Here is a 24,368-nt window from a genome sequence, read left to right as displayed (position 1 = left end):
CCCAAGTGCGAGGAAGCCAAACGCTACGCCTGTGGACGGACGAAGACGATGGCAATTGTTCGTGAAATGGCCGCGAACGCAGAGACTCCTTTGCTGGATGCCATAAAAAAGCAGGTATTTTCGATTGCTGTGGACGGAAGTAACAATAGGGATACGCAGCTTTACCCTATTGTTGCGACATACTTCTTAAAGAGACCACTAGAGTTGAAAGCCGCCTCCTTTGCCTCGGTACAATCCAAGGGGAAGTGACAAGTCAGAAAATTGGAAATCTGATTCTGGATGAAATGAAGTCCCGAAGTTTGCCTCTTGAAAACCTGTTGGCATTGTCTTCGGACAATGCCCATGTCATGATTGGCAAAAAAAAGCAGTGTTTCGACTGTATTGAGGGAGGCCCAACCGGCTTTGATCGGGGTTGGTTGCCCATACCACCTCATCAACTTGGCCGCCCGAAAAGGAGCTGCATGTCTTCCTGTAAAGGTTGATGAGGCCTTGGTTGACATTTTTTTTTACTTAGAGAAAAGCTCAAAGCGGAAAGATCGATTGAAAGACTTTCAAAGATTGCACGTCGACGACGTCGGGAAGATGCTGAAATATTCGCCGACACATTAGCTGTCTTTGGGGAAGTGTTTGAAGAGGCTGCTGGACCAGTGGAAACCACTACTTAGCTTTTTCTTGAATGAAACAAAACAGTGCAATAGGCAGAGCTTGTTTTTGGAGTCTTACCAGATTCCCAAGACTTCTCTACAAATCGCCAAGAACCCTGCGCCGGCCTCATATACTGCTACACACCTTCCCAAGGCTGCTGCAAGTGTTGGGAAAAAAAGCACCGACTGTGATGGATCTTCACTAAAAAGAAAAGGAGTTCATTCTGCACCACAAGCAAAGAAACTGAAACTTCAATGCGAGGCATCTGCAGAAGCTAGCCACGTGACCCGTGAAGAGCGCCTATTTCTTTTTTTGTCATCGGAGGTAAGCAGGGCATGCTGTCTTTTTCTCCAAAATGTTATACCTCTTTTTGAGAAAACAAACTGCCTACTTCAGTCACAGGCTCCTCAGATTCATGTGCTCAGGGGCCTCTTGAACTGCCTTCTCGAGGATCTCTCGACTCGATTTGTGCGGCCAGGTGTTCTCAAGGGATGCCATTCATTGCCAGAAGTTGCCTATGGAGCTGTAGAGAATCAAAAAGATGATAAAGACATCGTCATTGGCATGACAACCTCCTTTGTAGTTGAGATGCTGACCTCAAATGAGAAAGAGCAGTTCTTCTCGGCTGTACGTCTCTACTTCACTGCAGCATGTGATAATATTCGCCACAAGTTCCCGCTGGAAGACGTCAGTCTGAAGATGGCTGAAGTTGCCCAAGTGCAGGCTCTAGAAACTGCTTCATTCAGCAGTGTACTTCATTTAATTATGGCGTTTCCTGCTATTCTGCCCCTGCAGAGTGGGGAAACAAGAGAAGAAACAATTGATGCACTCAAAGTGGAGTTTGCCAACATACAAGCTGCCAAGGTGCGACATGCAGTGGTCGCAATTGGGAAGCATTCAAGATGTCGACGGATTGCCCAGATTCCGCAGAATCTCAATGGTTATGCTAGGCATACTCTCCATTCCCCACAGTAACGCTGAATTTGAGAGAATATTCAGCTCTGTCAACAAAACTCGAACGGAGTTTCGCTCATCTGTTTCCGAGAAAAGAAAGGACACCAGAGTGGCACCTGCTTTGAGCAAGCCTACACAGAGAAGTTTTTGAAGCAGGCGAAGTCAGCAACTGCAAAAGCGTTGCAAAAATAAATCGTGACACAATGGAGTTTTCGCTCATTACTCTACGGGACACGGATTTTGCTTGTGGGTGAGTGAGCAAGGGTGTCGCTAAAAATAAATTTTTCGAAAGTAAAAATACAGCACCCCTTATAACCCTGTCGCGCTGAGGTGTACACTACAAAACTAAATGAACATGTTCACTCAATTGTATCCTTGCTTACAGGTCATTTTATATATCCTGCCTTGGAGCTTCAGTGTCTGCTTTCTAAAGAAGAAACAATCTGCGTCTGAGCATGAGTTGCGAGGCAGCATATCCTTGTTCTCTTTTGTTAGTTTTGCTCCTTATGTCATGGGTTCGAAATGAACCAAACGGCCCGTTTCTGTTATGTGACATGTTTCTTTGCAGCTGGCATGGACATGACCTGAAAAGCGCCAGCTTGCGATTTCTCGTGCTAAGTGTACCTGCAAGGCAGGAATTCAGGGGCGCTGCAAGCATATTGCTGCTGTGTGCTGTTTCATAAACTCCCACGAAGATGAGGCCTGCACAAGCCAGGCACAACAATGGGGCAAACCCAGCGGCAAAAATCCGAAGCCCTCTTTAGAGAGCATCTGAGCCTTAATGGGTATAATAAAAATGAAATGCTTGCCTCAAATCCCACGTCGTACACGATGTGGTCGCTGACCTGGGACACACACTTAGCCGTCACGATAACAGCGTTGCCTTCTACAATCTGCTCAACAGAATGCACATATGGCTGACTAACAGCTCTTCCTTTTTGACGTTTGCGCTGCGAAAATAGCCACCGCTGTCGGCTATTTTCTTAAAACCCCATCGAAGCGTGTACATTGCTGCACACTCGTTTCAAACACTACTTCGTCCAAGCGTGAGTTTGAAAAGTAGAAGCAGGAGTGCGCGCGCGCAAGACAGCTTTCTTTCAGCACTGAAATCCAAGCGCGCGCGAGCAGGCAGCTTTCAACAATGCGAGCCGCGAGCTGCTTCCGCGTGCAGAAGCCGCAAAGACACGAAAGTCTACAGGTGAGCCATTGTGACAGCCAGCAACACAACAATACACTTCCCCACATTTCGAGCGTCGCGGAACCACTCCAGCCATGTTTTAAACTCGGCTGTGACACCTGTTTGCATGCCTGCAAAGCCACGGCGGTGGGCCGGCGCGAGCACTCACAAAGAGAGGTAACGCAGGCGACGCGAGCAGCACACGAAGCTGCCGAAACACATTCGGTCAAGCGCCGCATCAGCGCCACGCCCAACCAATGCTTCAAAATTTTGCCGCTTGCGGAGGAGCGCGCGCTGCAGTCGTCGCACAGCCAAACTTGAGGTTGGTTTCCCTATAGGCGGCTGAAAGAACAGTCACTGCTTGTACAAGCTCCGCGTGTGACGGCAGCGGCGCACTTGGTGCGTCATGTTCCGACTCAGTCATCGTTCGGCGGAGCAACAGTAACCTGACGAATAATCTCGTCGCCGTCGAGTTCTGCACATATCAGAACAGCACTGTCAGCAACTGAGAAAGTGTCGAATGAAACGGCGTCTGGAATCGCAATGCCACCACTGCGCAGATCCTGAAGAACATTTTCGGCGTCAGTAGGGAGCACGTCGGACGGTGACAGATCTTGGGCCACCACGGCATCCACTTCATCGGGTGCAACAAATCCAGCGTGGCGCAAGCAATGCTGCAGTGTGACAGGGGTCACTGCCTTCCAGGCATCAGCAAGCATGTTTATTGCCGACAGAAGGCTAACAGTGTATTGGTTGCTGGCGTCGACGCAAAGAACCATGCGGCTCAAAAGGCGTGCCCTGTAAAGCACCTTCAAATTTTTATAACGCCCTGGTCCATGGGCTGGGGGATACCTTGTGGTGTTGGGCGGCAGGAATTCCAACTGGATAAACTCAGTCCATGGACATGGCCATGTGCACCGCAGTTGTCCACAAAGAGCACTACCTTCCGTTTTTGCACCTTGAACTTTGTCCAGTTTCCGGATGTAATCACTGAACAGCTTTTGTGTGATCCACGCTTTTGTGTTAGCTTGCACCACACGGGCAGCGACTTCACTCCCTTGAAACACCTTGGGCGTTTCGCTTTACTATCCGTTCCCGACATGTTGCTGCCTACCATTATGGTGACCCGCTCTTTACTGCGCTTCCCGCCGTGGCAAGGATCGCCAAACACAGAAAGAGTCTTTTCAGGTAGCATCTTATAGAAGAGAGCTGTTTCGTCGCAGTTGAAGACATCGTCCTTAGAAAACTGGCGCAACAGCGACTCCAGAGTTTCCGAGCCATAATTGGCAAGAAGGGTACTTCCGTATGCCACGTTGAATCACCGCAACCTCGACATAGCAACCACCACCGCACCGTCACGCAGACACCAGTTGCTCGAAAAAACATGGCCTACAAGCAGCGTCGTACACGAACACGGATAAACAAAGCAGCTGCTGGATTGCCTTGACTTGGCTTGCTAAGCTGAAACCGTAACCGAACTATAATCGAACCACGTAGAGACGATGGTGATGAGCTGAAATTTGCAGTAGGGCTACCTCATGGGGCAGCAAGGAGGCTCAGTTCAAAACAAAACTGGCATACGGGAACTCGAACCACGCATCGGTCAAAGTTTGTGGGGGCAAGTGCTGTCGATCGAGTTGGCTCAGGAGTGTCTGAAAAATCAAACAAGAGGTTGCAAGCTGTCTGAACTTATGGGCTATGAGAAGAGTGGCGGTGCCGCGAAGCAGTCCGAATAATTGAGCATGTCCGAATTTTTGGTGTCCAAAAAACCAGTCGGCGACTGTATTGCAATTCTTTTGTGGCTTATGTGTTTAATATATCTTTTGGGTTGGTGTATGCTTAAATTGTTAACATATTATTTCCGTTTACAGCTAAAATTTGATATTTGCACACCTCCTGAACAGAACTGTTGTGCTGAACGGAGCGAGTGTGAGTAATATATTGGTTTCTTTTTAGCACTTGCACCCATGAAAAGGCCACGCGGACGACCAAGGAAGTATGCTACCATGGAGGCAGCTGCAAGCAATCAAGGTAATTCAGCATTCCCTACCCTATCGTGCATGCATCTTTTTGCAAGCGGTATTTGGTTTCACTGTTCTATGCTTAGTTCTTCGATGAGCTCTTGAGAAAATGACCATACAGTAGAACCTCGGTGATTCAAATTTCACGGTGTTTCGAAAAAATTCGTATCATCAAAATGAACGAAAATATGCAGAAGCATGGGAAAGGCAGTTGTGCATATCTGTTTAGGTCCGAGAAGGTTTATTAAGGGTCACAGCTCTCCACTCCCGGCGCACACGGCGCGACTGCCTCCGTGTACTTCTCGCGGTGCGTACAACGTCACTGGAGATGGTGACATGCGGACCGTACGGCGCCGCAAACTGCTCGCGGATTGCGATCGCAGAGCCAGCGATGTCCGGTCCGTGTGCACCCGTTGTGTACACCACCGCCAGCTATGGCAGTTGCGTCGTCTGCGGTTTGTGGGCAACGCGCCGCTGGAAGCTTTTCACGGCATGAGCTCGACAGAAAATCGCGACATTGGCAAGGTGTAGACCATGCGTCACCGCAAACTGCTCGTGATGCCTACATTCAGCGCAGCTGGATATCGTGGAGTCAACGATGTGCAGGCGGTGCATAGTGTTCAAGGTTGCGGTCGCAGTTCGTGCGGCCGTATCATCTGTTGTGGCGCGGGAGAGTGTTCGGACCATCCGACATATTGCACATTGTACACAATGCACTCTGGCTGGGAAATTTCGCGAATTCATATCACCGAGATTTTACTGTATAAGTTCTGCTACCTTCAAGTTGACACCCCCCCTCACGCTGCTCGCTGGGAAAAAAAAAAATGTTGCGTATGGGGACCGACAGCTGGACAGATGGCGTCGCCTCTCGGCGCTCTGCTCGTTGCTGGAATGCACCAGCGCATTGGAGTGTGGTGTCTCTCGTTGGTTTGTGTGAGTTTCCTTCGGTACTTCTAATCTTTAGGTGACGTTGTGCGTGAGTATGTCTGGTGAAACGAAAAATGGGCAAACGTGTCACTTTGCTTCCAGTCTCGTGTGTGTGTGTGTGTATGTATATATATATATATATATATATATATATATATATATATATATATATATATATATATATATCTTACTTTTTGTTTGTGATAAACTTTAAAAATGAAATCGGACAATAAGGTCATCATGGAGCTACATGTGCAAGCGGGATGACAGTGTGGTGTTTCCTAATAGTAACCACGTTGATATGACTATCTGTATCAGTTCTTTGCGGCTTTCTATAGCTTCAGTGCTTGAATTTTACTTGTCATGATGTAATGATTTGATCAGTGCACGTCACGTGCAAGCAGAGCCACTCTGCAGGGATCAAGCTAAAAAGGATGAGAAAGGAATGCGCCACAGCCTGATAGCGGAGTTAATGATTGTATCACGTCTTTGTGTTCAAAAATAGGAATGCTCTAATTTGGTTTGCTGAATTCTTGGCTATGTTCAGAAAATGTAAGATTTGTGTTGTGAAGAGGTAACTGCATGAAGCAACTGCATGAACAAGTGACCAGCTGGGAGCCCTTAAGCCGCTTTCATAGTGGCTAGCACGAAAGAAAGGCACACACACACAAGATAAGAGGACAGGACATACACTAGCGTGTCCTGTCCTCTTCTGTGTGCGCCATCCGCTTTGTCGTAGCCACTATGTCTGAACATAGCAACCAACTAGCCTAATTATGAGAAGCCTTGGCACTTAAGCTGACGTCACTTGTTTTCACTGGGTTTCGCATTTCTAGAAAGCTTTCGGTATTGCCTGTAAGTGGGTTTTAAAACTAGTAACAAAAAGCTTTGTAGGTATGTGGGTTCTGATCTGCGGTTAGTGAGAAGTGCGGTGCATCCTCTTCATCATGCCCCATGCATTGAAGCAGTTCAGTGAATGCATAGTAAGGGTAGCATGATTTTGTTGTGGGACACACCTCTCACTTATTGCAGGTCTGAGTATTTCAGAAATCTAACCTGGTGCACCACAGTGCAGCATTCTTGAGTTCGACATTATTTGCAGGAGTTATTGATGCGCTAGTGCACTAAACTTTTATGAATTCGACCCCTGTTAATTCTTGTGTTCAGATCCTTCAAACTAGAAGCACAGTCCCTGCCGCGACGCCCATGTAATGGTACATCTGTAAATGCGAGCATAAGCGGGCTAGCTCCAGTATATTCAGGTGGGGGATCGTGTCGAGGTACCCGAAAGCAATCATCGAAATAGACTTCTCCAAACCTAAATTGCATAGAACATGGGTGCCCGTGCACTTCATGTTCACTGTGATAGGCATGACAACTATCGAAGTTCCCCATTTCTGAAATATATCTCAGTTGCATAGTTTTGGTTTCTCTTTCCTTAACCTTATGCCATTCGGCAGCTACCATTTGGCGCACGCACTGGGTAGTCACGTTGCTTTCAACGCTCTGTAACATGCCCCTGTTCTTTTAGTTTAATTTTGGGGTGGGTCATGCTATTTCAAAGCCTGCGCATATATCCCTTGTGTGCGTCCACATGCCGGCACACTGAAACTACACACTGTCCATAGTTTCAGTGTACTATGTGCTTCACTGCGGTGCTTCATCACATGGACTGTGCAGTGAAGAGTCCTCAAAACGCAAAGGGGCTGTTTCTGAAGAAGCACCAATGCTACTGTGTCACGCTGTGAAAAGAGTCGCGGAGACCTTCACTAAACTGAAGCGATTTTGCTGCAATTCTCGACAGTGTGTGCAAAGGAAAGCATTTGGCGAAACTGGGAGAAAGTGTTGTTCTACTTTGGTTTTATCTCAGATGCAAGCAATCATCTCACAAGGGTTTGTTTAATAAATTTACTGTGGTGCAAATGGTTTACGGCAGTTTTCTCAGCCCCATTCAATAATTTGCACTTTTGGTTAACGTGGTTACCCATGTGTCAGAAGTACTAGGATTACAATGCACCATGTAGTAAGCAGGATTTTTACACTATCGCTTGCCCTCCGGTTGATACCTTGACTCTGGCCTCTTTGGGAACCCCATGCAAATTTTGAAATTGGTCTTTTCCGCATATCATAGTTTACCAATGTGGGATGGCGGGGCTCATCTAGTAGAGCTGTGAAGGTGACAGGGCGAGCCATTGGGTGTGGGCATTACATACTTGCACAATCTTGCCTAGCAACATCAAAATGTGACTGCTGTGTGCTCAATAAAGGATGAATAAAAACAAAGACGACACCTTAGTACAGCTTTGCTAACACTTTAAAGGTGTACTAAACAAATATCTAAGAATATTGAGAAAACACCACAATTGCTCTCTTAAGACACGATTACACTAGTACAGACACATAATTCGGGTTAGTTTTGAGCAGATGGCTGTATTTCTGACATTTTTTGAGCGGCCGCCGGGTCAAAGGCAGCGCGTTCCCGAATGTAAGCCGGCGGGTGCGACGTCACAACTACCCTCAGCAACATCATGGCCCCGCCGCCGCGGCCCCCACACTTGAAGTTGGTTGACCGGCTACACGCAGTGTCGGTTCCCCCGCGTCGCGCCGTGCACAATGCTGCGAAGTGTGAAATGCTTAACACGAAGGAGGTCAAGGGGGGTGCATACGGAGGGCACGTATTGCGGACAATTGTTTGCACGCAGAGAGGGAACCATGAATTGTGCGCAGGAACACGAGCAGCAAAAAAAAAAAACACATCTGTCGCTGTGCTTTGTGAGTGCCACAGGGAAAAGGAAAAATGAACAGGTACGACCGGCCGCGATAGGGGTAGTTGTGACGTGATATCCAGTTTTGTCAGAGCTTTCACAGGAGCCCTCTAGGTGCGGCGATTCGAGAAATAATCATTAAAATACTTCATCATCATCATCATCAGCCTGATTATACCAACTGCAGGGCGAAGGCCTCTCCCATATTTCTCCACTTAACCCGGTTACTTACTTTCCGCTCATTTCTGTTCATAAAGTGGATTGTTTTGGTCACTCCCAATGCGATAGCTACCATCTGCGCTGGAAATCTCGGTGGCAATTTTTTTATTCAGTATACATTTAAGGTCGGAAAAACTACAGTATTTATTTTTAAAAATCACTTATGTTTTTGGCTACTTAAGCACCATTGATCCTCACTCAGTCACATATTAATCCTTTCGCTGTCGGGTGTTTTTGGTCGTGACGCACCCCCAGTGTCGGCTTGGTTTCAGGGAACGAGCGTAGCGATTTATTTTTGATCATGATTGCTGTACAAATAACGTACTCAAAGGAATATGCACATTTCAGTGTTCTGCAGGTGTTGTTAATTAAAGGTCGTCATCATCATCAGCCTGACTATAAATGAGGGTAATATGAGAAAAAAAACATTGCTCGATACTTCTTGAGAGCCCGAATACGAGCTCAGCTCGTATTCATAATCATAAGAGCCATCGCTCCAGTCTGCAGTTGAAGGTCCCGCGTGGGTAGCCATCCAAAACTAACCGCGCGCATGGAGGGCGCACTTTCAGTTGCCCGCACAACGAAGAGAAATGGCACGTTGTGAAACCAAGATGACGGAGGGAGATGGAAAGAGGCTAAAACAATCTTTGCTGCTGCTAGCCGCAAGCAAGGGTGTGGTGAGAGAGAGCAAAAGCGAGTCTTGTGTCGGCCTATTGGAGAGGCAACGGTGCATGCTCCTGAACTTGACGTGTCTTAGCAGACACGCCAACAAAATAAAAGTAAAAACCTGCAAACCTTCAGCAGATGGCAGAACAACCCTTGAACCCGTAACTGCACGCGCGTTCCGCATGATTGCTTAGCGCAAGAGAGTGACATGCGCGGAGCGAACACCCCCAGCATAGAGGGGGGGGGGGGGGGGGGTCGCTTCATACTCTTCAATATATACATACCAACACAGCACGGGGCGAAAATATGAACTTGTAGAAAGAGTTGATAGATGGGGCAGTCAGTCCAAGCACACCAGCTTCGCGCGAAGTTTTGAATGCATTATAACATACCGGTACGTCAGGGACAGGAGGGGGGGGGGGGGGTGCACCGGTACGTTCGCGTCAGCGAAAGGGTTAAAAAAAGTAGGGCCAGAATTTACTGAGAAATTAATGAAACATTGGTTCAAAGCACGTAAGATGGTTGGGAATAATGCAGAGCTGGTCCATCTTATGATGTTTCATACTCGTTTTCAAGCTCGTGATGTGTTAAACTATGCCGTCACATGCCATTGGGCTTCTGCCTGTGCTTTTTTCCTCCATGCCTACTTTGCCGCTTCTCAAACTTTCTAGGAGTAATCAAAAAATCCCAAAAAATTCCTGGACTGTGGCCATAGCCCATGTTCCCATATTGTGGTGCGCAGTTCTGTACATGGTCCCCAAGCTTTCATGAATCTTTATGCTCCTCATTGCGATGAATGCCGAGAAGAAATGTAGTTTTCAATTTTGAAAGTAATAGTGTAAGCACAAGTTCAAAGGAATCCGCAGCAATATCCAGCAGGGTGCAACAGTTGTCCACGGCAGCTAAGCCTAACCTCGGTGAAGGCAATGCTTTTTATGTTCAAAGGCATCTGGGCACCTAAATTTCATTTAGAGCATAGATTACTTCATAAGCGCATAAGTGAAAAGGCTAAGGATTTAGTGGTGCAGAGTTATCAAACACCTGTATCAGCGAGATTGGCTCCATGAACATACTGGTGAGCGGCTTGGCATATCCAGCGTGCAGGCAATGCGAACTTTCTACTCGCATGTTGACCAAAAAATGGAAAATATGTTCATTGCTTCAGTTGTGTTGTCAATGTATTCTTGTGGCATGCAGCTGTGGTGGATGATGCCAATGGTGTAGTGTGCTCTTTGACTAGCCCAAGAGAGACTCATAATGTCACTGCTGTCTAGCCAAGAAAACTCACCTGGAGCATGACACTCGTAAATAAAAATCCTAAATGAGAAAAATTGGCACAAGTGAATTTTAAATCTCTGTGCTGTATATGGGTACCCTGACCTACATTTTGTGCAAATTTCAAGCAGACAGGGCTTCTACAACAGCAGTAAATAACTTTTATAACTTCAAGTTTCATTTTTTTCAACTTCATATTTAAGGCTAAATGTGGCTTTCGTGCACAATGTGTCATGTGCTTTCCTTTGTCCAATCAAGGACCAAAAGCAGTCCAATGTTGGGGCTCGTGGAACCCACAAGAACAGCCCATGGAACCCAGTTTGAAAACCCCTGTCCTAGGGCCAACTAAGAAAACGCAGATGGCATGCTAAAATACGAAAGCAGTGGGTGTGTCGATATTATATAAGGGGCAACATTTCAGATGTGCACCACAATCGAGTGGGGCCAATCTTAAATACTTTAATGTGCGCAGATGCCTATGCAGCAGCAGCTGCCATCACCACCGTGTCACCTCTATTCGGGTGTGTCCACCTGCCCAGTCCTGTGCCAGTTTGCCCTTTTTAGCATTCCTTGTGCCACTGAACTCTTTTCAGTGCCTTGTCTTTCTAGGCAACACGCTCCATTTTCATTCGATATCCATGGCCACCTAACATTCTTCACCCTATCATTGAAATGTTGAGGACTACTAGTGGCTCTTGAGCGAGCCTGGTGACAAAAATTGCGCTGTTAGTTTCAAATGTAACATGAGAATAATTTTGAAGCACTGTTTGATTGTCTCGTGGAATTTAGCGGATTCTTAGTTCTCAACTCTTGGATTTAATGTTTTCCACTGCAGAAAGTTAGCGGCCTTATCGGTAATGTTTGGGGACTGAACATTGAAGCGGCTGTAGTCAAGCTCTGCTTCCAAGCCTCGTAGCTTTGTGTGTGAGTGGCAGTGGTAGGTGCTGGCTTTTGCCATCATGTGTCACACTTCAGGGTGCAGTGGGCTAGCTCCCAAGTGCACCGAGACATGTTACATAGGCTGTGAATGCCTGTATTTGGCTGCTGAGAGCCAAAATGGAAAAGATTCATAATTGCAAACAGCTAAAAAAGAAACAATGCACATGACATGACGCAATTTTGTTCGTGGTGTAGCTATTACTATTCAGTGCTTTTGCCTGTGCAGTGGAGTTACAGCTACTGTATGCCACACAATAAGAGAGGCTGGATAGCAAGCCATATGGCATTGGCCAATGACTTTTTCTAGTTTTTCTGAGGAAATGGGAGGAGGAAAAATACTGCTTGTGAAGGCTAATGATTTAATTATAGCAGAAACCATCTAGGATGAGTGCACAACCTTTGCAAGCGCTATGGCATTGCTCTTACGACACATGTGCCTCTGCGTGTTAGTCTTTCGTGGATGGGAAAGCTTTTATAGGAGCGTGTCGCCTAGACAGTGCATCATAACCACTTCAAACTGTCTGTAAAACTTGGCTAATGAAATTCATTGACACTGGGAGTGAAAAAACACAAACTAGACATCAAATTATTGAGCTGTCTGCTTGCTGTTTTGTTTTCACTTTTTTTGCAGTGCCAGAATTGCTTTTGCATCAACAATGTATTATTGCTTTTTTGTTTGTTTGTTTTTTTGTTTTTGTTTTAAATCTTGTTATTACTGCAGGCTTCATGAGAGAACATTTTTGTATTTATGCGCAGGTGAGGAGGGAATGACAAAGACCGAAATGGATGCCCCGCAGAGAGAGGCAGAAATGGCACGCAGGCGACTTGAACAGAAGCAGAAAGACATGGAGGAGTGCTTTGGTTTCAATGTAAGTGTCACTCGCTTTTTGCAAACTGTTTTATTAATTATGGGTACCTGCAATTGACCACTTATGTATATATTTTTCTTTCATCGATTTTTCCAGGATGAAGAGGACGAGACAATACTGGCCATGCCAGCGGCGCCAGGAGTGAATGGGCCGAGCGAAGAGAAAGTTCCAGATGGCACAACCACCACCTATATATTGATGCAGGAAAATGGCGATGCTGTTTAAAAGCGGACTTTTCCACATGTCACCTCAGTATCTCATCACTTCTGCTATCTTTGTTTGATTTTTTTTTTCTCTGATGTTTTGTGTGCTTGTTCTATGGACACAGCGTTAGAGAACTGTTGTAACCTGTGATCCCAAGTCTCTTCCATTTCCTGTGTACGACCATCATCCTTAAGCATAAAACATTAAAGCGTTGTCAACTGTATGATGAGTAGTCAGCAGGTTTTGTTCGTGTGTGTTTATCAAACATGGGATTGTGAACTGTACCTTGGGTAGCTAAGAGAGCTTTGGTTCATGTATGTATAATAAGCGTTGAGTTGGTTTTGCCTGCTTGAAAGGCTGATTACTGTGTGAGCATATTGTGTACAGTGGTAAGCAGCCCTGTCTAGAGTGCACTGACGGTGCTCTGCGGAGCATGTCAGCGCTATCTAACATCAGGCTCTGAATTTGGGTTATGCGTTCCGGGTGCATGTGTGGCAAAAGCAGAGGGATGCTTGCTCATCGCTTCCTTGTCCAGCTCCCACTTGTGAATTCATTTCAGGCTGCCGGGATTTGTGACCGTGGCTAGGACGTCGCCATGACTCCGCATTTCACGAATGTGAAGAGATGGCCAGGCATGCAAGTGCAAGTGATAGCGAGCGATCACGCGTTTCTACATACGCACCACTCGTCATGGCCTTCATGTCTTTCGATGTGTATTTGTGCTGCATACTTTTAATTGCAAGGGACGGCACATTTCGCATCTGTTCCGCCCGATAACCCGCTGTTACTTGACTTGCTTGCCTTGCCGCCTCTTCATTTGGGAGAAAAGCATTGGTTTTCCGGCCGGTGTTAAAACATTCAGCACGGCCCCGATGGCGCGAAGCGCAAGCACTTGAACGGAAATCAGGCCGGGTACCCATGAGCATGCACATCTTTATATTGGCCGCACACATGCCCAAAGCCAAACGTTAGACGGCGCCGACTTGCTCAGCAGATTGTTGTCGGCGGGCTCAGACAAGGCTGGTCACCACTCAACAGTTGCCAATGGCACCTGATTTTGTGCTTGTTCCTTCTTTTTCTGCTTGTGTCCCAGCAAACACTTTGTCATCACTTTTTTCATCTGTTTACTTGAGTGAGGAGAAGCAATATTTGTTTCTCTGAGACACTCGAAACGTGATATGCCTTTTCCTTCACATCCCTTCCCCCCACCCCCCTCCTCGCGTATAGGTCTAAGTCAGTCTTAAATGTGGTTATGGATTGAAAGTGTACCTGGAATTTTTGTTTATTAGTGATCTTTTTCTCTTTGCCTTTGTACATCTCCAAAAAAAAGTATCATAATCATAATGTTTTGTGCACATCTTTTTTTTTCTCTCATTGCTGTGCAGTGAACGCAGTTCTGTGAAAAATGTGATTTATCATCTTTGTATTTGCGTTATGTAAATATAAAAGCATCACTTTTCAGCACACCATCTACATACACACAGTGGGGTGAGATTGTTACTTAGTGTGCATTGGTATGTGCGATAGATTGGAAGCTGGTGGCTGAAATTTTCATTGTTAGTGTACTGCCAGTGTTTTCGGTGCTGTTGAGTGTAAATTTGCATCGACAGCAACATGAAGGCAAACTGATCTGTGCCCTGGAGAATGTCATCAAGTCTCAGTTTGCTTGAGACATTCAGCTTTGAAAATAAGACACTGTTTTGAGTGCTAAGTGCTATTTTACTAGTTCGATGTAGAGTTCTAATAAAATTATGCATGTCTACGAGTTGTGCTCGTTACAGGCAGTCCAGTGTCCAGTAAAATGTTACTGCGTAATACTGAATTTCACAGTCTAAACTGGTTGTGCTTAGATACTCAAGTGGGAAAAGAATCTGCACTAACTGTGCGAGATTACCGTACATTTTGCGCTGCACTTTTGTGGCAGCGTTATGGAAGGCTCTTTCTATGTTTTGCAGGAAACTTGCCATATTAGGATGCCTCAGCTGCAAGGACATAGTGGCGGCATTTACTGGGTGTCTTGCAGTGTTGCAATTTGTTTTGCATTGTTTCCATCCACGACTCCATAATACAATGCAGAATAGAAACCAAGATAATAAATAAATGTACGTGAAATAGCCTACCTCGAAATCAAGCACAGAGGAACGTTTCACAGTTGCACACCTACACTGCTATGTGTGGAGCGGGGAGAAAATGCACCAAGGCCAGGTTAGGGAAGAGTGCACACGGTCACGTAAACCCTAAACCAAACGGAACCCATCTATTTTTTGCCATTTTGGAACTGATTTGTAACTTGATGTGGACCCCTTCGTGTGTACCCCTTCAGAACACATTTCTGCCTAAAGGTTTCCCCAGGAATTGATATTGGGGAGGGGTAAGTTCTTATCTAAGATGGGAGGGAGTGGGGCACATAGGAGAGGCTGCTGTCTTCCTTTGGGTCACCACAGCATGTTTTTTTTTTTTTTTTTTTGGACATAGAGACCGATTTAAATTGATGCCCTATCTACAAGATGCAAAAAGAGAGACTTCAGGTTTATTGGGTTCTGGCTTTCATCTATTTGCCTGAGATTTTAATCAAGATCATGGAACTACTTCAACTTGACAGCACTGCGCGCAATTGGCACTCCATTCTCAGTGCCGTGTACCACCCATATATTTGTAGTAGTCTGCAACATGTACTTCCGAAGGCATTCGTCATCTCAGCAGCTGCAAAAATTAATACTGCATAAGTTTTTTTTAAAGAATTCACAGATTTTGCAAGTGGTGGAATAAACGCAGTAGGGCGGGCTTAGGGCAGTAGTAGAGAAGTAATGAAAGCCAGTTCTCTCATCACTTGTCACTAGATTAATGTAGCTCGCAGTTTAAGGCCTATAAACAATTGTTTATCTTCGAAGTATTCAGCGGGCCAGTACTAATTCAGTGCTGCTCCCGTGAAATTATGTTGAATGGTGTCATTGTATGTCTCAATGAATCTGAACCAGCTGCGACATCTGCCTTGTTAACCTCCAAACTCAGTGCCCTATAACTAACCGGATCATTTCCCTTGACTTTCCTTGAGCAGCCGTACTGTTTCAAAGAAGTATGCATGTCCATTTTGTCAGCCCTGCAGTTGTAGTGTGTCCACAGCGACAAATTTCCTATCTGAGTAATCTGAAATTTGATGATGGTTGCCGTTATAGGCACCGTGCAGGAGTAACTCGCGGTGCGACGCGCGTGCCCCTCGCGGCGGGAGGAACAGTTTGGCAGGGATACGTGCGCCCGGCCGTGCAGCGGAGACGCGGCGGATCTGCTGTGCGCGGGGCGCATTCGCCGTTCGTTCTTTCGATTCGCGGCATTCTATGGTCACAAATGAATTACTAGGTTGCAGCCCTTGAATTGCTGCTGTTGCACACATTTTCACTGGCCTGATAAAATATTTTTCGCGTCCCCTAATAAGCTTTACGAAGCTTAGCGACGCTAAGTGCGAATCGCTGCCTTCCAACGAGCAGTGAGCTGGCAATCATGCCCGGGTATTGCCGCGTCCAGATTTACCGCAAAGCATTTTTCCCGAAAGAGGACACACTATACCTTCACCTGCATTAGCATCCTTTCTCAACCTGCAAAAAAAAAAAAATACCGACGATTACGTCACTTCCTAATGCGAAATTTGAGCGCAGCAAATAAGCTGTTTCACCTTTTCGATAGATTGAGGCAAAGAAATCGAGCAACACATGTATGCGCTATCACAGAATTTTTTTATTTTTCACACGTATTCATTAACAAAGACTCCCTTCTCGGCGGCGGCGATGAGCTTCTGCTTCAGCCTCGCTTACACCTGGTTGCTCTCGACGGTGGCGATGAGCCTCCGCTTCGGCGGTGCGAACGGCAGGGTCTTTATGACGGCGGCGATGAGCTTCTGCTTCAGCCTCGCTTACTGCTCTGGATTCTGGCGGCGACGGCGCTGGGCCTCTGCTCTGGTAGCTCGTTTAGCAGCAGCAGCAGACGGAGGACTTCCACCGGTCGTCTCGCTCATGGCTCAGAAAGAACTGGCAGATAATTTCGCAGTGGCGAACGGCAGCGGCAATTTCGGCTCGGGCGGTGCACATATACAGATCCGCCGCCACCGATCTGGCTCTCTGATTGCCACCGCACAGGGGTTGCATTGGAGGAGGAGCGAAGAAAGGAATTAAGTTCGAGCCGGCGCTTTGACAACCGGAGACTCGCAGGAAGAGGGGGGAGGGGGGCGGCGTGTACACCCAGCGGCAAACGATGGGGGCAGAAGCGCGCGCAGCAAGCGGACAACGCGATAAAGGGAGGAGGGAAGAGATAGCAGCGACTGACTGATGCTGCTGACGCCGATAGTGAGTCAACCCCAGCTGCGGAGTTGGTTTCAGGGACAACGCCGCCGATGCCGACGCAAACAATATGATACCCTCGCTTCCGCAGCGCCAAGAACCAGGTCTAGCCGTGGGAAGGTGGTCACGTATTCGTCGACGTGCCGGGGCCTACGTGAAATAACCGGCGCGTCGGCAACTGAAGAGCACCCTATCCGCCACACAGGAACAGGGGGGGGGGGGGGGGGGGACCCTCCCCTCCTCTTTCTGCATGGCGGCGACGGTGTTCTATGCAGTCACGTTATCTTGACTCTCTAGCGGCGTCAGCGGCATCCAGCGGTATCAGTCGGTCGCTGCTAGCGCTGGGGGGATGAAAGGGGGGCGGAGCTGGTTACGAGGCCGACGACGACGCCGACGCGAAACCCAGGAACGGACGCCAAAGAGCTGCGCTCTAAAATATTTAAAGAAATTGGGCAACTCATAGGCATATCAGCGTTACTGTGACCGCCGTGCGCGCCCAGTGGGCCGCGCTCGTGAATGCAGTTGTGCATTGCATAATTTTTATTTATGCTGTCCTGTGGTTTACATTTCTCTGTCTACGATAGCTTGCATAAGCACCAGTACAATGCAGAGTAATCAACAGGAATGAAGAATTTCAATGGCGCATTTACTATGTCTTGCGCATTAGTTTCGCAAATTTACCTTGGCAACTTTTTCGTTTTTTTTTTTGCTTGCTTGCTTTCATTTTTTTTCGCCCTTCTCTCAGCTCGTTCCTTTTTTTCTTTCCACACCCTTTCCTTTCACGCTTATGCCGCTACTTTCCTTCTCCTCTTGGGCGGCTTCCTCCCTGCAGCCTGACGTTTTTGGTTTTTTTTCCTCGCCATCCTTCGCTGTCCGCTTCGCCCTCCTCTCTAGATGTGATTCATAAAGCCCCTGTCTGCCATTCCATACGCTTTATTCATTTAGTTGTGTTAATGACATTTCGATGTTTACTGAGCTGTTGAACCTCGAATGATAAACTGTTTCTCATGCGATACTGCTCAATCGAGAATATAGTAAAAAATAAGTAAAAAAAAAATAAATGTTATTTTTTTACTACTTATTCGTGGACGCTCTGAACAGAACTTGCATTCATTACATGCCATCCTGCTCCAAACAAGTTGTCGAGCGGCTGGCTGCCCTGTTACCTTCCCCTGTCAAAACTTAATTTTGTGGCAGAGGACTTGAAAGTACCGTTAAAGAGGCATTAAGGATCGTTAAAAAAAAAAAAAACGAAAGAAAACTAGTATTCAAGTCGGGATGAGGCAGGACGTTCTTTCAACGAAAAAGAAAATTAAGCATGCTACAATTCTGACATGTGACAGTTTTCAGGCTTGTCGCTTTTTTTTAGGCTTTTTTCTCTTCTTCGACTACAGCTTCATTCGTTCCTATTCTTCTCCCAGACTCATTCCATCCTTCTCGGCCGCTCGATTCCCCGCAGCTTTCTTTCTTTTCTTTTTTTTTTTTTCTCAGCCCTCCAGCTTGGGGAGTTCGAGCTGGCCTTTGGGAAGCTGTACCACATTTGGGAGGAGGGGCGTTCGCCACAAATGTTTTTTGTAGTTTTCTGCATGTTTACCGTGCTTTTTACGCCCCCCACCCTCCCACCTCCTTCGTTTTTTGCTCGGCCTTTTCCAACTGCGCGCGCTTCTGTCGTCTTCCGTTTCGCGTGTTTCCAGCCTAGAAATAAACGCTCAGCGGACGGCCAGGGCTCGTCCCTGTCTCTGCGTCTTGTGTCGTGTGGCTCTCGCATTGTTTGCGCTTCGCTACGTCGCTCGAGCTGGCTGAAACTGCTACCATTTCGCTGTGTAGGCCGCCTTTTCCAAGCGCGCGCCCTGCCCAGGCGGCCGCGCGTCTCCCTATCAAACTGTTCCGGCGCTCACTCGTGGCGCTGCCTGTCCGCCGCGAGTGCTGCCCCTTGGGTTTCTGCACGGTGCCTATAGTAACTCTGGGCAAGAATTGTGAAGCCCTTTGCGAAAAGTCTTCGCTGTCGCATGTATAGCTTTCATCTCAAATTAAAAAAAAAAAAAAGAGCTGTGGTGTAAACGGTTTTCGGCAGCTTTTTAGGGCTATTCGGTGATTGGAATATTTTTCTGAAGGCTGAAGTAAAGGGGCTTTACTTTATTCGAAAAGAAAACTGTACAGTCATCGGTGTTTTTCTTTTTTTTTTCTGAAGACATGCTGTGTTGTCATTATTCGATTTATACCAGCACCGGTCCCCAAAATAGTCCACCTCTCAAAAGTTTCTAGGGAGAACCATAAACACAACTAATGACGGTGATTTTGTTAACAGTAAAACATTATTTGGGACTGTGCCAGGTTCCCAACCGAAGCTGCATCCAGGACATACCAGCCGGAACTTCGAAGTGCTGTGCAGAATACAGATAAGGACATGCAACTATGGGTCGTCCAGCAGGCCCGAGGTGCGCTCGAAAAGCACAAGCCTCTCAACCCACCACAAACTGGCCAAATGAGGCAGTGCAGAGTATGGCTTAACCCCGGGCTTGACCAGCGTCACGACGCTTTAACCCGTCGTTTGCCGGCTCCCTAATAAAGTTATACATACATACATACATACATACATACATACATACATACATACATACATACATACATACATACATACATACATACATACATACATACATACATACATACATACATACATACATACATACATACATACATACATACATACATACATACATACATACATACATACATACATACATACAGTCGTGAGCAGCCTTGTTTAGAGCGCGCCGACGGCGCTCGGCAGTGCAAGTCAGCGACATCTACCGTTAGGCTCTGGGTTTTAACTATGCGTCCCATGCGCATGCGCGACAAATCAGACTGATGCCTGCTCATCGCTTCCTATTCCGGCCCCCGCATTGTGAGTACCTTGCGTGCCGCTAGGGTTTCACTGCTTGCATTTGTGAGGCTGTGACGGTCGCCAGAGCGTCGCGATGCCAGCGTGTTTCTCGATTGTAACGAGACGGCCAGGCAAGCAAACGCGAGTGATAGCGCGCATTCCTTCACCACTCGCCACACTTCTGCTTTATCATGAAGGAGGTCAAGTTCTTAGATCTGTACGGATGGCAAATGTTGTGTCCGTTATAACTTATATTTCCGGCCCAAAAACACGACATCAAACAATACCCGCTATCACATGCATAACTGGCTTTTGAACCGAGCGATCACCCGATATCACATTGCACTTGCCTAGCCACTCCGTGATTCGCGCGAAATGCGTTCGGCTTCCAGCCGCTGTTACATATCATTAAGCGCAACCTGGCGGCATGAAGCGCAAGCATTGAGTGGAAATGATACCGACAACACACGAGCGGACACTATTTTGTTTTGGCCGCGCATGCGCACAGCAAGCATAACTCAAACTCATGGCCTAACATTAGATGGCGCTGACTTGCTTCGCAGAGCACCGTCGGCGCGCTCTAGACAAGGCTGCTCACCCACTGTACATACATACATACATACATACATACATACATACATACATACATACATACATACATACATACATACATACACACATACATACACACACACATACATACATACATACATACATACATACATACATACATACATACATACATACATACATACATACATACATACATACATACATACATACATACATACATACATACATACATACGTAAGTGTCTATGGGATTTCCAAACCGCGCTGGATGCAAAAGGAAAAAAAAGTGCGTATTCGCGTTTGTTTTGTTTTTGTTTTTTTTTTGGTCCCCGGCGTTTAGTACGTATGCTAAGGGCAGGTAATGGCCGCAGATAGGACAGCGAAAGAGAAACGACTATGAGAAACAGGTTTGGATAGAGTGTATTTGGCAAGAACTCTCGAATCGTAAATGGTGTAGGGCTCGAGGCGCGCCGCGCATTCGAAGGCCGCGCCACTATCCCAATGCCCCCTGCGCGGTGCCTGTTTCCCTCTCCCCGCTCGTTCGGAGATAACCGATCCTGCGCGAGGGGGCTATAAAAGGAAGCTTCGCGCCGCCGTCGCTCTCTCTTGGTTCTTGGTCCCTGGCTCTTCTTGGTTCCTGCTTCGCTCCTGGCGCTCTCCACGGAAACGACCCGCAGCCACCCGGACGACGACCCCGCACAGCCTCGACGACGCCAGCGCTTACGTGTGATAAAAGATGTGTGTTATACGGCCCACTGTGTGTTTGTCGTGCGCATCCCTCGGGCAGAGGAATCGCCCACAACTGGCGCCCAACGTGGGGCTGAATTAGCACCCATGTGGACGATTTTTCTGCCAACGTGGCAGCGCACGGCAACACGACGGGCCGGTCCTTTGTATGTTAGGCGCGACGCCATTTTGAGTTTAGGGCTATCGTGTGTGCATACGACACGGAGTGTAGTATAGTAGTGTTTGTACAGTGTTTTATTTTGTTTTGGGTTATGTGTGTGTTTGTTAGTGTCGGGCGGTTTGTGTTTTAATTTTTTTTGTGCATATGTTAGTTTTATGAAGTGTTTAGCCTTTGTGACTAGCCTCTTGATGCGGGCTAGGTGGTAGTCGTGCGCGTTTAGGCTCCCGGCTGGCCTTAGTTGTTGAGTGCAATGCCTCCGAGAAAAGACGTGCCAGATAGGGCCACCGCTTCGGACGCCAGTGCGTCCGGAAGTGAGGTAAAGGACGCGGTAGAGTCTGCGCAGGTTACCGATGTGGCCGCCCTGATGAGGCAGATGAACGAAGTGTTGTCGGTGTTCACCCTTCAGCTCGGTTCGGTGGCTAGCGCCAACCAAGCCACAGCTGCGGCGGCAGTCTCGCGTCCGCGGATAAATGTAGAGGTTCCCTCCTTTTCCGGCTACACGGACGTGAAGTCAGTCCACGAGTTCTTGCAAGAACTCGAGGATTAACAGACGGCACTGGGTTCCCCAGACGACGTGGTGCTAGCGCAGGTAATCCCCGTGGCACTTGTTGAGAGCGCGGCGCGGTGGAGACGCTGCCAGCCGGCCTTCCAGTCGATGGCAGACTTCACAGATCGCTTCCGCGCCGAGTTCTTGCCGCCCGATTACGAACGCCGGATGCTTGAGCAGCTAGCGTTGCGCACACAGCACCCTGAGGAGAGCCTCCTCGAGTATGTACGCGCAATGCAGGAGCTCTACAAGAGGGCAGATCCTACGGCAACTAATCTAGAACAGGTCACGCGCGTGATGAGGCAATGCCATCCGCGCTTCAAGCCGTATTTGCGGGGACGTGGTTTTGCAAACCTCGAGGCCCTAGCACAGGAAGCGAAGGTAGTACAGGCGGATTTACTCGCTGAATTGCGTTACCAGCCACCCCCCAGACCAGCAGAATCACTAGAGCCGCGATGCGCCTGGGCCGGAGGCCAAGACTCCATGCCGCGCACCAGAGGCGCAGACGTAATGACTGTAAGGCAGGAAAGGCCAGCGGAAGGCTCCGCGATTCCTCGCGCTCTTGACCCGTACGCGTTCGAGCAGCGGCGTCGAGCTGGGCTCGCCAGCGACATCCGCACAGGCGCGGAGAGAGGGGAAAGAGGTCCCCAGCCGCTTCGTGAAACGCGGCATCCCCCGACCGCGCGGCAGGTGAACGATCGGCTTTGCTGGAATTGCAACCAGCCGGGCCACGTGGCACGAGGGTGTCAAGCAAGGCGTGTGCAGGGAAACGCGGACCGCCGGCGGCCATAATTGGTAACACCAGCCTGTCGCCGTCGGAGGGAGAATTTCATGGTAGCCACGGCGGAAAATGGGAAATGTACTCCCACACCGCGTCACCGGGCGACCGCCCCGGGGGCGCAGAGGCTTTTGTCCCCCTCGCCTGTAGAGCGCAAGGAATGTTGTCGCGCTCGAGCCCTTTTATGCTAGTGCGGTTAGCTGGTCAAAGCTACTCGGCACTCATTGACACGGGCTCAACTCTGTCACTAGTCGGTGATGATGTGTTCGAGGCCTGCCGTAGATGTAACATCCGTGTCAGGCCAGCAGAAACCCCTTTGAGCTTAGCAGCAGGGAAGACAAAAGCGCAGGGAGCAGTGCGTCTGGTCCTGCGTTTTGACGGCAGGAAGCGGAGGCATCGCTTCGTCTATCTGCCCGGCTTAGCCATACCAGTTATTCTGGGAAGGCATTGTGCTTGACATGGGGGAGAACGGCTATCGCTACAGCCCCTTCACCCCCCTCATTCCCTTTGTTAGCGCACCCAAACAGGAATGCGCCGCTCAGCGGGCGAGCGTCCACGCTTGTGTGGCAGAAGGCCCCCCGCGACACTGAATGGTAGCCCATTAGAAGCAATTATCGCGTCCTTCTCAGGAACCGGTAGTCAGCGCCGAAGGCTCGTGGAAACTTTACTCCCGTTTTCGGATTGCTTCACAGAGAAACCAGGCAGAACCGACTTGCTTCAGCACGAGATCGAAACGGGTGATGCGCGCCCTTTCAGATGTAACCCGCGGCCGTTAAGCGCGCATAAGAGACAGCTTCTCGACAGCGCCCTTGACGAGATGATAGATATCGGCGCGGTGAGACCCTCACAAAGTCCCTGGGCGCCCCCAGTGGTTCTAGCGCCAAAGAAAGATGGTTCGGTCAGGCTGTGTGTTGATTATCGCAAGCTCAACTCACTGACGCCTACGGTTGCGTACCCTTTTCAGTCGATCGAGGCTGTAATGTACGCGTTAGGGAACGCAAGGTTCTTCACAGTCCTGGATGCAAGCAGAGGGTACCTGCAGATTGAGATGGCGGAAGGTGACATTCAGAAAACCGCATTCACCTGTCACCGCGGGCTCTTCGAATCTACTCGACTCCCGTTTGGTTTGTCTAATGCACCGAGCACGTTCATGCGATTGATGGACGTCGTGCTGGGCGATGCAAGGTTCAACTACGCGATGGCGTACCTCGACGACGTCGTGATATTCTCACAGTCGTTCGAAGAGCATCTCATTCACCTGAATTCCGCTCTTGAAAGAATGAGACGTGCGGGTATAACGATCAACCCAAAGAAAGTGCAGTTGGCATCAAAGAGAGTGAACCTCTTGGGATTTGTTGTTGTTGATGGCACTTTGAGACCGAACGATGACAAACTGCAGGCAATTCTGAACTACCCCTGCCCGACGGACGTGAAAAGCTTGCAGAGGTTTTTGGGAATGGTTGCCTTCTACAGACAATTCATCCCTAGTTGTTCAGAGCTCGCTAGGCCGTTGAACCAGCTGTTGCGGAAAGGCTCGAAGTGGGTCTGGGGCAAGGAACAGAACGACGCTTTTGTTGCCTTGGCTCGCGCGATAGCGAACACCGCTAGTTTGCGCCTCCCCGACCTGAACAAGCCGTTTGTCTTGCAGACAGATGCTAGTGATGCCGGTGTAGAAGCTGTTTTGT

The 24,368-nt window shown here is 48.2% G+C and overlaps 1 protein-coding gene across 3 annotated transcripts in view; it reads left to right on the top strand.

Annotated features, from left to right (window-relative positions):
* Positions 1-14,426, top strand: part of CTCF (transcriptional repressor CTCF) — a 63,598-nt gene extending 49,172 nt beyond the window's left edge. For all 3 annotated transcript variants that reach the window (XM_084590335.1, XM_084590336.1, XM_084590337.1), the window contains exons 9-11: positions 4,733-4,807; positions 12,345-12,457; positions 12,554-14,426. In XM_084590335.1, the coding sequence (XP_084446461.1) occupies positions 4,733-4,807; positions 12,345-12,457; positions 12,554-12,682 (317 nt within the window). In that variant the 3' untranslated portion in view covers positions 12,683-14,426. The remainder of the gene's footprint in view (positions 1-4,732; positions 4,808-12,344; positions 12,458-12,553) is intronic.
* The last annotated feature ends 9,942 nt before the right edge of the window (positions 14,427-24,368 follow it).

The sequence above is a fragment of the Amblyomma maculatum genome, chromosome 1, assembly GCF_055883805.1.
Source record: "Amblyomma maculatum isolate TAMU_Amacu chromosome 1, ASM5588380v1, whole genome shotgun sequence".
NCBI classification, from domain to species: domain Eukaryota; kingdom Metazoa; phylum Arthropoda; class Arachnida; order Ixodida; family Ixodidae; genus Amblyomma; species Amblyomma maculatum.
Note: the sequence above shows the minus strand (reverse complement) of the source record. Positions and strands in the feature narration are given on the sequence as shown.